A 12,998-nucleotide genomic window follows, 5' to 3' on the forward strand; every position below is an offset into this window, starting at 1 on the left:
CGCTTTTTATTATTCACATTTTCATACCTTTTTTTAAAACTAAGTTTATAAAAAAATTATCTTTTCATATTACGGAAAACAAAACTTAATTTATTTTGTATACAAATGCGTTTTTAACAAAATTTTGAAACTTTGGATCATGAAGAGGAATGCACCCGCCTTAACATCGAGCGGGGCGGGTCAACCCACAAGATATAGACAAGAGGCTTGAAATCAAGATGTCATGAAGGCACAAAGCCAAAACCTATGCGCATGGCGCATATCACATATGCTCACGCGTATCACATGCTCACGCACCATATATGCTCACGCATATCACATCTGCGCGTGGCGCATCTGCGCGTGGCGCATATCACATATGCTCACGCATATCACATCTGCGCATGGCGCATATCACATATGCTCACGCATATTACATATGCTTGCGCATGAAACATCTGCGCATGAAACATCTGCGCGTGAGAATAAAGAGAAGACATCGCGCATCCTTAGGATAGGCGCATATCACACATGCACATAATCAACCTCGTCCTTATCCAAATCAGGATAAGGACAACCCTGATTGTGCTCATCAGACAACCTTCCAGAAGGTATCCTTTAAGAAATAAAGAATATGCTGATGTTGACAGCTGCCAATGAAAGGTGGACAACTCAGCAAAACCCATGTGCTACCACGTGATTGCACATGGGTCAGGTGAAATACCTTGGTCAGAGAATAATCAATGAAAAAGCACCAGGTGTCCTAAGGACACGTGGCGCGGAGCAATAGGAGGAGGCCAAAAAGGCCCTAATAGGATCTGAGCCCAATCATTGGAAGCCCTAACACTATAAATACCACACCACCTCCACAAGGGGAGGCAAGCAAGAAAATACACTCTAAATCCTTACTCACTTTCATATTATTATTATCTTCTCCTACAATCTCTTATTCTCACACCGGAGGGTTACCCCAAAGAGGACCCCTCTGTCCCTTTCTGAGGGGTAAGTTCACGGTGCTGCTCATTTTGTAGGTGGAAGAATTCATACTCCGGAGAACCATCGGTGATATAGCACACTCATACCCGAGGAAAGTTGATCGTCTACCAGTGAGCCGATCCACGTTTCTTCAGATCACAAGATGAAATGTCAAGCCCTGGAACATTACATTGCAACTTTGTTTGTTTGTTTGTTTATGCATCAAAAGAAACTATCGGTGACTATCGACACGTTTATGCTATTAGTAACTTTTAAATTAAATATTTTTTTTATACATCTTTGAGCTGTTTGATGTAAAACATAACCTGCATTGAGCCATTCATAAATACATTATTTGAAAGGCAAAAATTACCTTGGATAAACTTAGCTAGCTAAAAAACTTCGATGTTGTTCCTCATATACTCCCATTATACTTCCATGACAATATATTCACAACCTGTATCAACCGTCACATTTTCATACAAACTATACTAAACCAACAAGTAAAATCACAACCCTTCATGTAAAAACTTACCTGTGTTCCAGCAAACAAATCATCCGTTCGTTTAATGCCAAATTGCCAATTTTGCACTTTCCACACCTACAATAATATTAAAAGCATCAGGAAACAAGATTATTTATATCACTAATTTAAAGCTACAACTTTGACTATTTAAGTATTTAACGGTTAAAACTGTTCGGAGGAAAGTTTGTTTATGTTCGCTTATTTAATAAATGAACGGACCTTGACACAAATCACAAATCTTTTTCATTTAATTAAACGAGTGAATGTTACAGTTCTTAATAGTATGGCTTTAATGCAGTTTGACTTTTTACAGTTTTATAAAGTCTGACTTTTATAGTTTTAAGCAATTTGACCATACAATTTTATAATTAGTCACTTACAAATAACTGACAAACCGATATGCATTCTTCCCATGGGATGCACATAGGTTAGAAAGAAATAGGATTTTACCTTTACTTTGGTATGATGGTGAATTCTTTGTCAACAATGTGCATGGTCTACAGCTGAAGCGTGTAACACCGCCACTGCTCGCAAAAGTGAGGTGAGCACTGCCTTCTTGTGTCCATTGTTGATTCTTTGAAAAAAACCAACACCAAGATCCCCCTCAAATAATCTATTTTGCCATCAAAGCTTAGCGTAAACAAAAATATATAAATATAAACAAAGCGAAACTTAGTTTTACAACATCAAATGTACAAAATCTGAAATATTAATAGAAAGCTTACTAGCTCGAATGTAGTACCAACCGGTGTCGTACAGTGCAAGCTCCGTGAATGCAGCGGTCTTGACAATATCAGTCCAATGTGGAAGCTCCTATTAGTTGTGCACTTTTTGCCTCTCCCTGTCATTTTATTTCCACGTGGTCTTGACAATGATAGCACTGTGCTTGTCTTGCTCAACTTTTTCAACAACAAACTTGGCCTGCTCGGCCTCCTGTGCAGCAACTTGCTTGGCTTCAATTGCAGCAGTAAATTCTCACCCGAAAGTAAGACTGATGATGCACAGTGCAATATTGAAATTGGCCGCCCTTTGTGTTAGTATTTTCCGTATCTCCCTACTAACACCCTACACGACACATTTTTATATAAATGCATTCATTTGTGAAAAGTATATCTTCATTGCGACCAAAAAAATGTGTTCGCAGTAAAAAATGAAAACCTAACAATATCTGTAACCGAAAAAAAACCAACTAAACTGTGAATTGGGTTTTTGGTTCCACAAATCTTGCTTAGTCAGATAAGCAAACCGAAATCAATCATAGAAACTGAAAAATAACCTATTTAACCAGTTCGATTAGACACATTCCTAATTTAGATCGGTTTAGTTTTCGGGCAGGGCAAAAAAAATCAAAACCGAGTAGAATTAACCGATATCCAAACCATTTTTAATTTGGATCGGTTTGGTTTTTGGTTAGGCACGCTTCTAATTTTGATCGGGTTGGTTCGGTTAGAATGCTCGGGCACGAGCTCCGCTCGTTTAGTGTACACCTTCTAGAGCTGGAACTTGGCTGGTGAAAAGTTTTTTCACCATCGGGTTCAGCTCATTTATTATTTATCAATTATTTTATTAATATATTTTTATAGATGTATACTATATACTATATCCTGTATACTTTACTTATAATATAAAATTTATTATTTATCTTAACCATAAGTTAATGTATAATAATTATTACTATATAATATACATCTAATACATTAATTTAAATTTATAAAGATAATAGGCTTGTTTGCATAAATTTATATAAATAATAATAGTGAGCACGGCTCGATTCAAGACTTTTAACAAGCCGATATCAAGAAGCTCACAAGCCGATATAAATAATAAGCCCTGCTTGCGGTGCGCACATATGATGTATATATGTGTGAACCCTCGGGTGGGCAAAAGTGAAATTGCACTAATTTTGACGTTATTTTACTAATCTCGTGAAAATAACGTTAAAAGTGACGGACGGTTAATCAGGCATCATGTAGTGGCGTTGATAGCCGAAAGACAAGGGTACATGCACCGATCAGCCGGTGTCCCGATGATTGAGTGCTATGTGCCTTATGTCCAAGGCTTGATGCAAAACTACTATCGAGCCGGGGGTCTCACCGGAAGCAGCCTCTCTATCCTTATGGGGTAGAGGTAAGGCTGTCTACATCTTACCCTCCTCAGACCCTACCATAGCTTTGCTATTGGTGGGATATACTGAGTACGATGATGATGATGATGAAATGATTTATTAAAAATAATTTCAATAACCCCAAACAAAAAAATAGGTTTAACATGTAATACATAAACATATTCCAATTAAAGTTCTGAACCAAAAAGCTTGATCTAAAACACCTAATCAACATATGCTTTAAGGTAAAATCCAACTAACGGTATAAAAAAGATAAAAAATTCAAAACAAAAATACTAACTTATCATATGGGACTAAAATTAGTCAAAGTGTGCCTCTCACCTATCTAACGGTGGTAGAAAAGTGTCTCCATCGCCTCGTAAATCAAAGATAATCTGCAAAAAAGACTGATCCACCAAATATCTAACTTTCGTGGTCAAACCATCCAAGAATCATGAATCTATTGAAAATCAAAGGTTGAAAACGACATATACCTGCATACCAGTGATGGTTGTCTTCAATTCGACCTCCGAGCAGCTTCAATCGGGTCCCTTTAAACACTTGATTACACCTTCAAAACACGAGCATAGTTCAGTTTCAGTCTCCTATCATCATTACCAAACATAATCAAACATATAAACATACCTTGTAAGTACCTCACGTTAGGACGATGGAATTACTCATAAACATAGTTCTATTCATCAAAGTTAAATAAAACATACGCGGAATATTAAAACTTTCAAAAAAAGTATTACTTAAATCCATAACTTGTTTTAAAACAGCATCTAGTCTTTCAAAATAAATGAAACATTAAACATAAACATCTTGAGTCTCCCGATGTCAGCCTCTTATTCAATGTCACGTGTCCCCACAAGCGAGCTGCCTCATTCTACTCACCTGTGTGTATACTAAAAGTCAGCTACGCTAAGTGAGTTCTAGTTAATCACGTATCGTATAATACATACACTTACCTTCAATCATGCATCCGAAGATACATAATAATTACTTTACAAACTTACTCTCATTACATAATTTCATACATACATTCATACTTTATTATTTTCATACAATATAAATTACTGTCCATTCTTTCTCAGATGTTATTAGGGTCTGGTCCCTCTTTCCTTTGTCTATCTCAGATATTATTAGGGTCTGGTCCATTTCTTGTCTATCTCAGATATTATTAGGGTCTGGTCCCTTTTTACTTCTCTATCTCAGATATTATTAGGGTCTGGTCCCTTCTATCTCATATATTATTAGGGTCTGGTCCCTCTTTCTTCATCTTCGAACATACTGTCTTTACATACCCATAACATACATACTTTCTTTAATCATTCATACATATTCATATATTGTACATATATATCATACACATTCGTCTATCATAAACATACCTCCCTTGTTAGCACGTGCAATATCCGAAGATCGTTCACGTACCGACAAGCTTTCACTCACATTTAAGATATACATACGTAACATATAAACTATATAAAGCATACACTTACCAGTTAAGGTAAGTGTATTAACTATCACATCGAGTATGCACACAGCCCCGAAAACATAACAAGGAAATGGGGCTAGAAACTCACCTGAATGCGGTTACGTTCACCGTTAATGGTAATCCCTTTCTTCAGTTGTGCACGGCTGACTGTATAATAATTACACGTATCAATTAACTATCACTACTCATATCATCTTTATAGTCTTAGTTATTACCCACAACGAACGGGGGTCCGGGGCAGCGCCCCTGGCAGCGGGGTTCTAGGGGCGGCAGCCCCTAGCAGGGTCCAAGGGGCAGAGCCCCTGGCTGGGGTCGAGCTGCCAGGTCAGCTTGAAAATATTTTATTTTCATTAACTGTCTTAACACATTTTCCATTAACATTTTAAATTATTTTCTAAGTTGGGCTTATTCGTTAAGCCTAAGATAATGGGCTAATTTGCTTTATATGGGGTATGGGCTTAGCATGTTGGTTGGGTCACTCTACTGTTTAGTATAGCATCTGGGCCCAACTGGGTTTAGGCCCAACCATGCACGGACTGGTCAGCCGAGAACCCTGGCAGAAAACCCATGGTTGACCGAGAACCTTGACTTGACCGAAGACCCATGTTTTCGGCCGAGAACACCATGGCCGAAAACCACATGGCCAAGAACACCATGGCCGAAAACCCCCAGCCCAGCTCGTCATTCCACTTTTATGATTTATACTTTGCTCAGTTATTGATCTAAGGTTCAAATCATGAACTTTTAACCTCCTATCATCATCATTCATAATCGTAGCACCCCCGTCACTATACTATCATCTAGATCTAACCCGTTTTAGGCATAAAGCTTGGACCTTTATACATTTAAAACGTTCTAGGCTAGATCTAGGGTTTCTTTATGAACCGTTTATACCTATGAGTCCATTTCATCCATTTAAATCATCAAGTTTGTATTTTTTAAGGAACATCTAGGTCCAATCTACTCTAGGGTCAAGTTTCATGGCAAAACGTTCATAAAAACATAAACTATAAGGTTAAAGCACATACCTTTAAGCGTATTTAGGCTTCGGGTTAGCTTGTTTTTTTACGAACTAGGATCTTGTATTTACCTTGTATATGAAGACCTATCTATATTCAACTTGACTTCGGTCTCGGGTGCCTCCTTTTTCTCTTGCGGCCGGAAATGGAAGGTTGTGTGTGTTATGGAGGTGTAGGGAGAATAAGATGGATAAGATGGATGGAAATGGAAAAGATTAGGGTTTAAGGGGTATTTATACTCCCTTAAGCCCATGGACCTAAGGCCCATCTTTCCTTTTTGGTCCATAATTACCTCCATCTAGTTTATCTAATTATCTTACCATCTTTACTATTCTACCATTTATTTATTAACTCCAGTAAATTTTTCGTCGTAAAATAAATATAAAATATTATTATTTGAATTTTAGGATGTTACATACCTCTACTTTCTTGATCGAAACCCTAAGTCGACGTCTTCACCCTTCCTTGCTACCATCATTAATCGATTTAAGGTGTAAATCGCTCACGATGCTTGGATGCGATTTAGGGTTTTATGTTTCTCTCTCCGAACTCTTGTCTGTAAGTATGTGTAGAATTTAGGTTTTGAAATTTGAATTTTAGATGTTCCGCGTGTTTTCAACCAGGGTTAATCAGGTGCTAAAACAACTTGTACACAATGCTAAAATGACTTGTAGCTCTTAATTTTAAGAGTTTTTTTAGTAAATTACCATTTTACCCTTCCTATATGTATTATAAGATAGTATAGATATAGGGAATGATCTTTTGAAAACTTGATTATTTGTAAGAACTTTAAAAACTCAACATTGACCACACAATCAATTAAATGTGTATTGAATATGTGACTGATAATAAATCTGATTAAAAAATTAATCAGGAGAGAGAGAGAATAAATATTTTTGATGATTACACAAGTTTTAAATGTTAGTTACACATGTGTAATAAGTCGAATCGGTGTGAAAAAAATATTGTAATATTTTTTATGTTACTTTATTTACACTTACGTATTACATGTGTAAAAAAAAATTCAAAAATTTTTTTTGTTACGTTGAGTTCTTTCGAGTTTTTAAAACTTAAAGTGGTTCTCAAAAGAAATCAATCATATATCCTACTATACTATTAAAACAAATTAGTTTGCCTCCACATGCCCCTTTTCTATTGGATGATTTCCTTTCTTTTCAAATATATCTTGCACTTCTCTATTTTTTTTACCAATTAAATAAATCAAAAATAAAATCAATTACTAATAATTAAAATTAAAATACTTAATTTAACCATTAAACTAAAACCCGGTTTCCAACTTTCTATTCTTTCAACTACAATACACGCCCCTTTTCTACATACTTAACCTATTAACCTGATCAACAAATTATCCCTTCAATCGGCCATTATTTGATATCAATCTGATAATGATTTCATTAGATTCTTCATATACAATCGACACCGGAGTTCGGATTATGAATTGGGCCATCGACGATAAAAGAATGGTCCGTTATTTTATACAACGATTGATTTGATTAGATCCGGGAAACGATTTCAGTAGATCCATGACGATTGTTAATCATATATTCACATCGATGGTTAGTATTTTACATTCTTATGTTAGTATTTATGTGTCATTATTGTGATGTTTTAAAGTAGAGGCTAATTTAGTTTTATTTAATATTGTAAAGGCACAAAAGAACCGGTTATGTCTGTTGAAGCTTTGGAGAAGATGATGGAAGATCCCATTGTACAAAAGATAGTCTATCCGTAAGTTTGGATATTAAAATTATTATTAAAAGGCACAAGTTTTAGTTTTTAGTGTTTTTGAATAATTGATATTAAAAGGCACTATTACATTTAGATATTAACATAGGTTATTATTTTACATTCTTAGGTTAGTATGTTTAATGTTTAATTGATATTGATATGTTTTATATTGGTTAATGGTTAATGTTTAATTGATTGCAAATTTCAATTACATTATAAGTTAAATTTTTTTAATATATATATTTTAGATTATTAACCTAGGTTAGTATATTACATTCTTAGGTTATTATGTTGAATTGTTAATTGTTAATGTTAATTGATATGTTTCCTATGTTTAATGTGTAATATGTTTAATGTGTAATGTGTAAATGATTTCAAATTTCAATTATAGTATTTGTTAAATTTTGAATGTGTAATTGATTCCAATTTGAATTCAAAGTCAACTTAATGTGTCTAATTTTGTAAACATGAATTGTAATATAATTTAATTGATATGAGTTATTGATGATATTGATATGTTTTCTATGTTTAATGTGTAATTGATTCCAAATTTCAATTATGGTATTTGTTAAATATTTGAATGTGTAATTCATTCCAAATTTCAATTACAGTATTTGATTTTTATTGATTCATATATTTACTATAACCTAACAACTTTTTAAGGATTTCAATTTGAATTTAAACTCATATTAATGTGTCTAATTTTGTAAACATGAATTAAAATATAATTTAATTGATATTGATATGATTTATGATTTATTATTATTATTTTGTTATAAATAAATACCGAATTACATTCTCTAAATTGACTGTATTTAATATTCGGTTATTACTACCAAATTAAGTAAGTATTAACTATCAATTACATTCTTGAAATCCCTAATTGTATTCCATATTCCCTAAATTTACTATATTTACACCTTTCCTTTTAATCTAATAATTCAAACTTTCTAAGAAAATTTGTTTATCTATATATACTATAACCTGAATAAAGAAATTCTCACATTTCTCACTTCCTTACTCAGAATTCATATTTCTGTCATTCTCAAGGTTTATTAATTTTCTACAAAGTATAAACCGAATATTAATTATTGAATCTTTAATCTTTGCTTTAATTTTATTGTTTCTGACACAGCAAAATGGAAGCATCAAACATTACCATGTTCAAGGATTTGGATGTTTCCAACAACGACTGTGTACTGAAGGTTCGTATACTCAGACCATGGCGTTTGAAGGACAACAATAAACCCGGAGAGGATTGGTCCATAGAAATGATTTTACAAGATGAGATTGTATTATTATATACAAATATAATTGTTTTTATTCCTTTTTTTTCTTCCTCATTATTTATATTTAATACTTATAATGTTTGTCGTATTAATAATGTAACAGGGTGAGAGGATGCAAGCATATGTAAGGAAAGCTTGCATACCTAAACATGATGTTTGGCTATCTGAGAATCAGTCATTGATTGTTCGAAAACCTTCACTTGGTGCAAATCTCTCAACATACCGTTATGTTGACAGCCCACATAAGCTATGTTTCACATCAGAAACTCGTCTTTGTATTTCCGATGAGTTTAAAGGTCACCTTTATGGATTGTCTTTTGCTACCATTGATGATATCAAATCCAAGAGCATACCTCATAATGGAACAATAGGTTACCTCGATTATTTATTACCAATACACTTTTAAATTCTATACATTCAATTCTTACAGACCGTTTAATATATGTTTCATTATTTTTGAATTTTTTCCCAGACGTAATCGTAGGATATGTGTAATCCTTCTTCCAACCAATTCACTCCGATTTCAATTTCTGAAGATGTTATTCGTGATCGTCTTTCATCGCTTGACGAAAAGGTTATTTCTTTACCTATCGTTGATGCAAAACTCAAGCGCAAGTTGGATGACACTTATGATGTTCATGATGACACTTGTATGTCTGCAAACAAGACGAAGGTTGACGAAGAACCAATTGTTGATGCTAATGTTGGTGAGGGAGATACCGTTGGATTGTAAAAGATATAAAATGGACGGATTTGGAATTTTCGTAATAAATGCAACGTTTTGCATACATGTTTACTTTATTTTTTTGGTTTGAGATTGGATGTTTTTGTGTTTATTGTCCTTTATTTGACATTAAGAATTTGTTTTATTTGTCGTGTTTGAATTTCATATGGATGGCAATGAATTTGTGTTTTCCTAATGTTATGTGTTGTTTTATATTTGTATTCTCTATTCTCCTTGGTTTATAGTTCATACCAACTACTATGTTTATTCTTTCTAATGTTAGTTTAAAAATAACATATTTTTATAAAGCTTTAAATTAGGGAATCTTCATCAACATGATCCTACTAACATTACTACTTACATTGGTACTACCAAAATGCAATTTGAATAATGATACACCCATTTTGGACATCTACATGTACAACATTCATCATGACATATCTTTTCAATATAACTTATGTTGTACTCTTTTTCTAAACTTAAATACCTAAACTTATTTTTATTACACTTTCACTCTTCAACATACAATTGTAACTTTTTAAATTTAATATATGTATTATAAGTTAACATGAATTATAATGTTATTAGCATAAATAATCGACTTTATTTAGCTTCATACCATTAAATACTACATTACACTTTATGATGAAAGCCACTAATAATTATCTAACAACCACACATAACAAAACACATAATTTTACAAAATTTGATGAAGGCCATTAATAATATATAGTTTAATGTTACAAAAAATTTATAAGAAAATGATGTATTTCCTATAACTCTATGTATTAGTTACCAAATAAGTTGAAAGGAAATAAAAGTAAGTCAAAGAATATTTATTACAATACTTATACGCAACACCAACGTTTATGTACGAGATACAACTATTTGTTTATTTTTTTTTTTCAAACTTATTAACATTAATATAACTATAAGTTTATTAATCCTTTAATATTATAAAAAATAAAGTTTTAACTTATCAATATTTAAACATCTTTGCTTTACTAAACTATTTTGATTGTAAAAATGTAACATTTAGATTTGTAAAACCAACAAAAACGCGTGTTTTTTCACCACTGACTTCCTGTTTTTTGAAACCTAACATTATCAAACTACTGTTATGAATAATAGTTATTATGGTTATCAACACCTAAAATATATTTGGCTTCTTCTCCAAGTTTTTCCATCCCTATATAATATTCTATTGTATCTCATTATATGATATACCTATTAATGAAATCTCCTCTCTTTCTCCCTACATCTCATTGTCATATTGTTACAGCTACTAGGCTTGTTTCACAACACGTTATCAGCACGAGTTGCTTTAGAGTTGGATTTCATTATCATAAGATATGTTCAATCAAACTATTCTACAAGTTTTCTTTTGATTCATGATACTCACGACGTCATCTAGAATACAATATAATATTTTATTAAATACATATGCTACGACAGAAGGTTAGACAAAAAATAATAAATAAAATAAATTGCAGATTATGGTATAAAAAAGATGGTGATCTTTAATCCAAAATGTTTGAATATTTTTCTATTAAACCATAAAACGCAATCGTGTTATGTGTTGATTTTAGTGGTTCAAATTAGAATTTATTTTACTTGTGATCTTAATTTATGACGAAGCATAATGAATGAATTTTAACTATATCTTGATTTATGTTTCCTGACTATTACAAAAACAACTAACTTATTAATTTAAACAATAAATATAACTTGGTTTTAGTTTGTCAGTAAAGAACTTTTGGGTATGATATATTTTATTATATTTTTATAATAGCTCGAGTTCTAGATTTTAAAATATTAGGTTTATACAACAATATAAATGATATTTGGTGGTGATATTTGGTGGATTATTTTATTTCTATTACAATATTTTGGTCTTTTAAATGTTCTTGATATCTATGATTATGATATTGGGCCGATACTATACTGTTACGAGCCACGTACTAGAGTATCACCAGATAACACAGCTGCTGTTGTACAAAGAGTCAACACTGTGATAAACCACTAGAACCGTCCAAGTTATTCGTAGCTGGAATGCTTCGTTTTACTCGACGAGAAGGTAATAATTTCTGACAATTCCTTGATTGAATATATCTTGTACTAGAACGCTAATAGAAAACGATGATATTTACTTTATAAAAGCGACCAAATAGCTTACATCTGGTTATAAACTTTCAAGAAAACTATTTTTCTCAAAGCATCAATATTTGTGTCATGAAAAAGGCACTGTTGCCTTTCAATATTAAAATGTACATGTTATATTTTTATTGAAATTATAGTATGATATACAAAATAATTAATATATAGTCCATGAGTAATCAAATAATTGTACTGAAATTATTTTAGATGTATTCGGCGTTAAAGTTATGCACCTCTAGACGATCAATATTTTGATTTCCTTAATTGCAAAGTTATGAACCGCATATATTGTGGTTCATATTTGCATCAAACTAAATGAATTAGCTGTCTATGAAAATTGGTTCTAAGATGCTACTTTATGGAAGTTAGTTATTTCATGAAAATTGGTTCTTAATATGTTTCAATAACACACTTATCAATAAAATAATCATCAATAATTTGTAATTTGAATAAGATTTGAACATGTGAGATGATTGTGTGGTAAAGAAAAGTAATATATGTTATTAAGAAAGTAGAACTTCGATAGAGATATTTGTTTATATTAAAATTAAAGTGACAAAATACTTAATATGATATATTTGTGATCAGTTATATCATTGTTTATACAGTGATATTTATAATGTCATGTTTTGTATAATTTTGCATTGTGTGTACCTTGTATTTATGTGCTAAATTTATTTATATAGAAAGTGTTGAATCGAACAACTAAACCGAAGTTGTGGGTTATTACCACTATCATGAAGTATCATAATCATTTGGGCTATGGTAAAAAGTTCACTTGTTTATTTAAAAAAATATAACCTAAAGTGTTATTCTCCCAAAATTTCATTATTCAAGGTTATAAAATATTAAGTATCTTTTCCTTAAAAATAAGATACATTATATTTTTTTTAAAATAACTTATTATCATTGTTATTATTTTAAGAAGAAAGATTTTATTCTTATAATTAAATGATGTTACCAAGTATGCATTCG

General features: G+C 32.1%; 1 protein-coding gene across 1 annotated transcript; it reads left to right on the top strand.

Annotated features, from left to right (window-relative positions):
- Nucleotides 1-8,992: 8,992 nt before the first annotated feature.
- LOC143553406 (uncharacterized) lies at nt 8,993-9,548 on the top strand. Its single transcript, XM_077043408.1, has 2 exons — nt 8,993-9,145; nt 9,246-9,548. The coding sequence occupies exons 1-2, from the start codon at nt 8,993-8,995 to the stop codon at nt 9,546-9,548; spliced, it is 456 nt and encodes a 151-aa protein (XP_076899523.1).
- Nucleotides 9,549-12,998: the final 3,450 nt, after the last annotated feature.

This window comes from Bidens hawaiensis, unplaced genomic scaffold, assembly GCF_021521415.1.
Source record: "Bidens hawaiensis isolate Kalapana, Puna unplaced genomic scaffold, B.hawaiensis_p1.1 tig00017204_1, whole genome shotgun sequence".
Lineage (NCBI taxonomy): Eukaryota > Viridiplantae > Streptophyta > Magnoliopsida > Asterales > Asteraceae > Bidens > Bidens hawaiensis.

Coding starts and splice junctions, on each gene's coding strand:
- LOC143553406 (XM_077043408.1), top strand. CDS start 8,993: ATGGAAGCATCAAACATTACCATGTTCAAGGATTTGGATGTTTCCAAC. Junction 9,146..9,245: donor TGATTTTACAAGATGAGATT/GTATTATTATAT, acceptor ATAATGTAACAG/GGTGAGAGGATGCAAGCATA.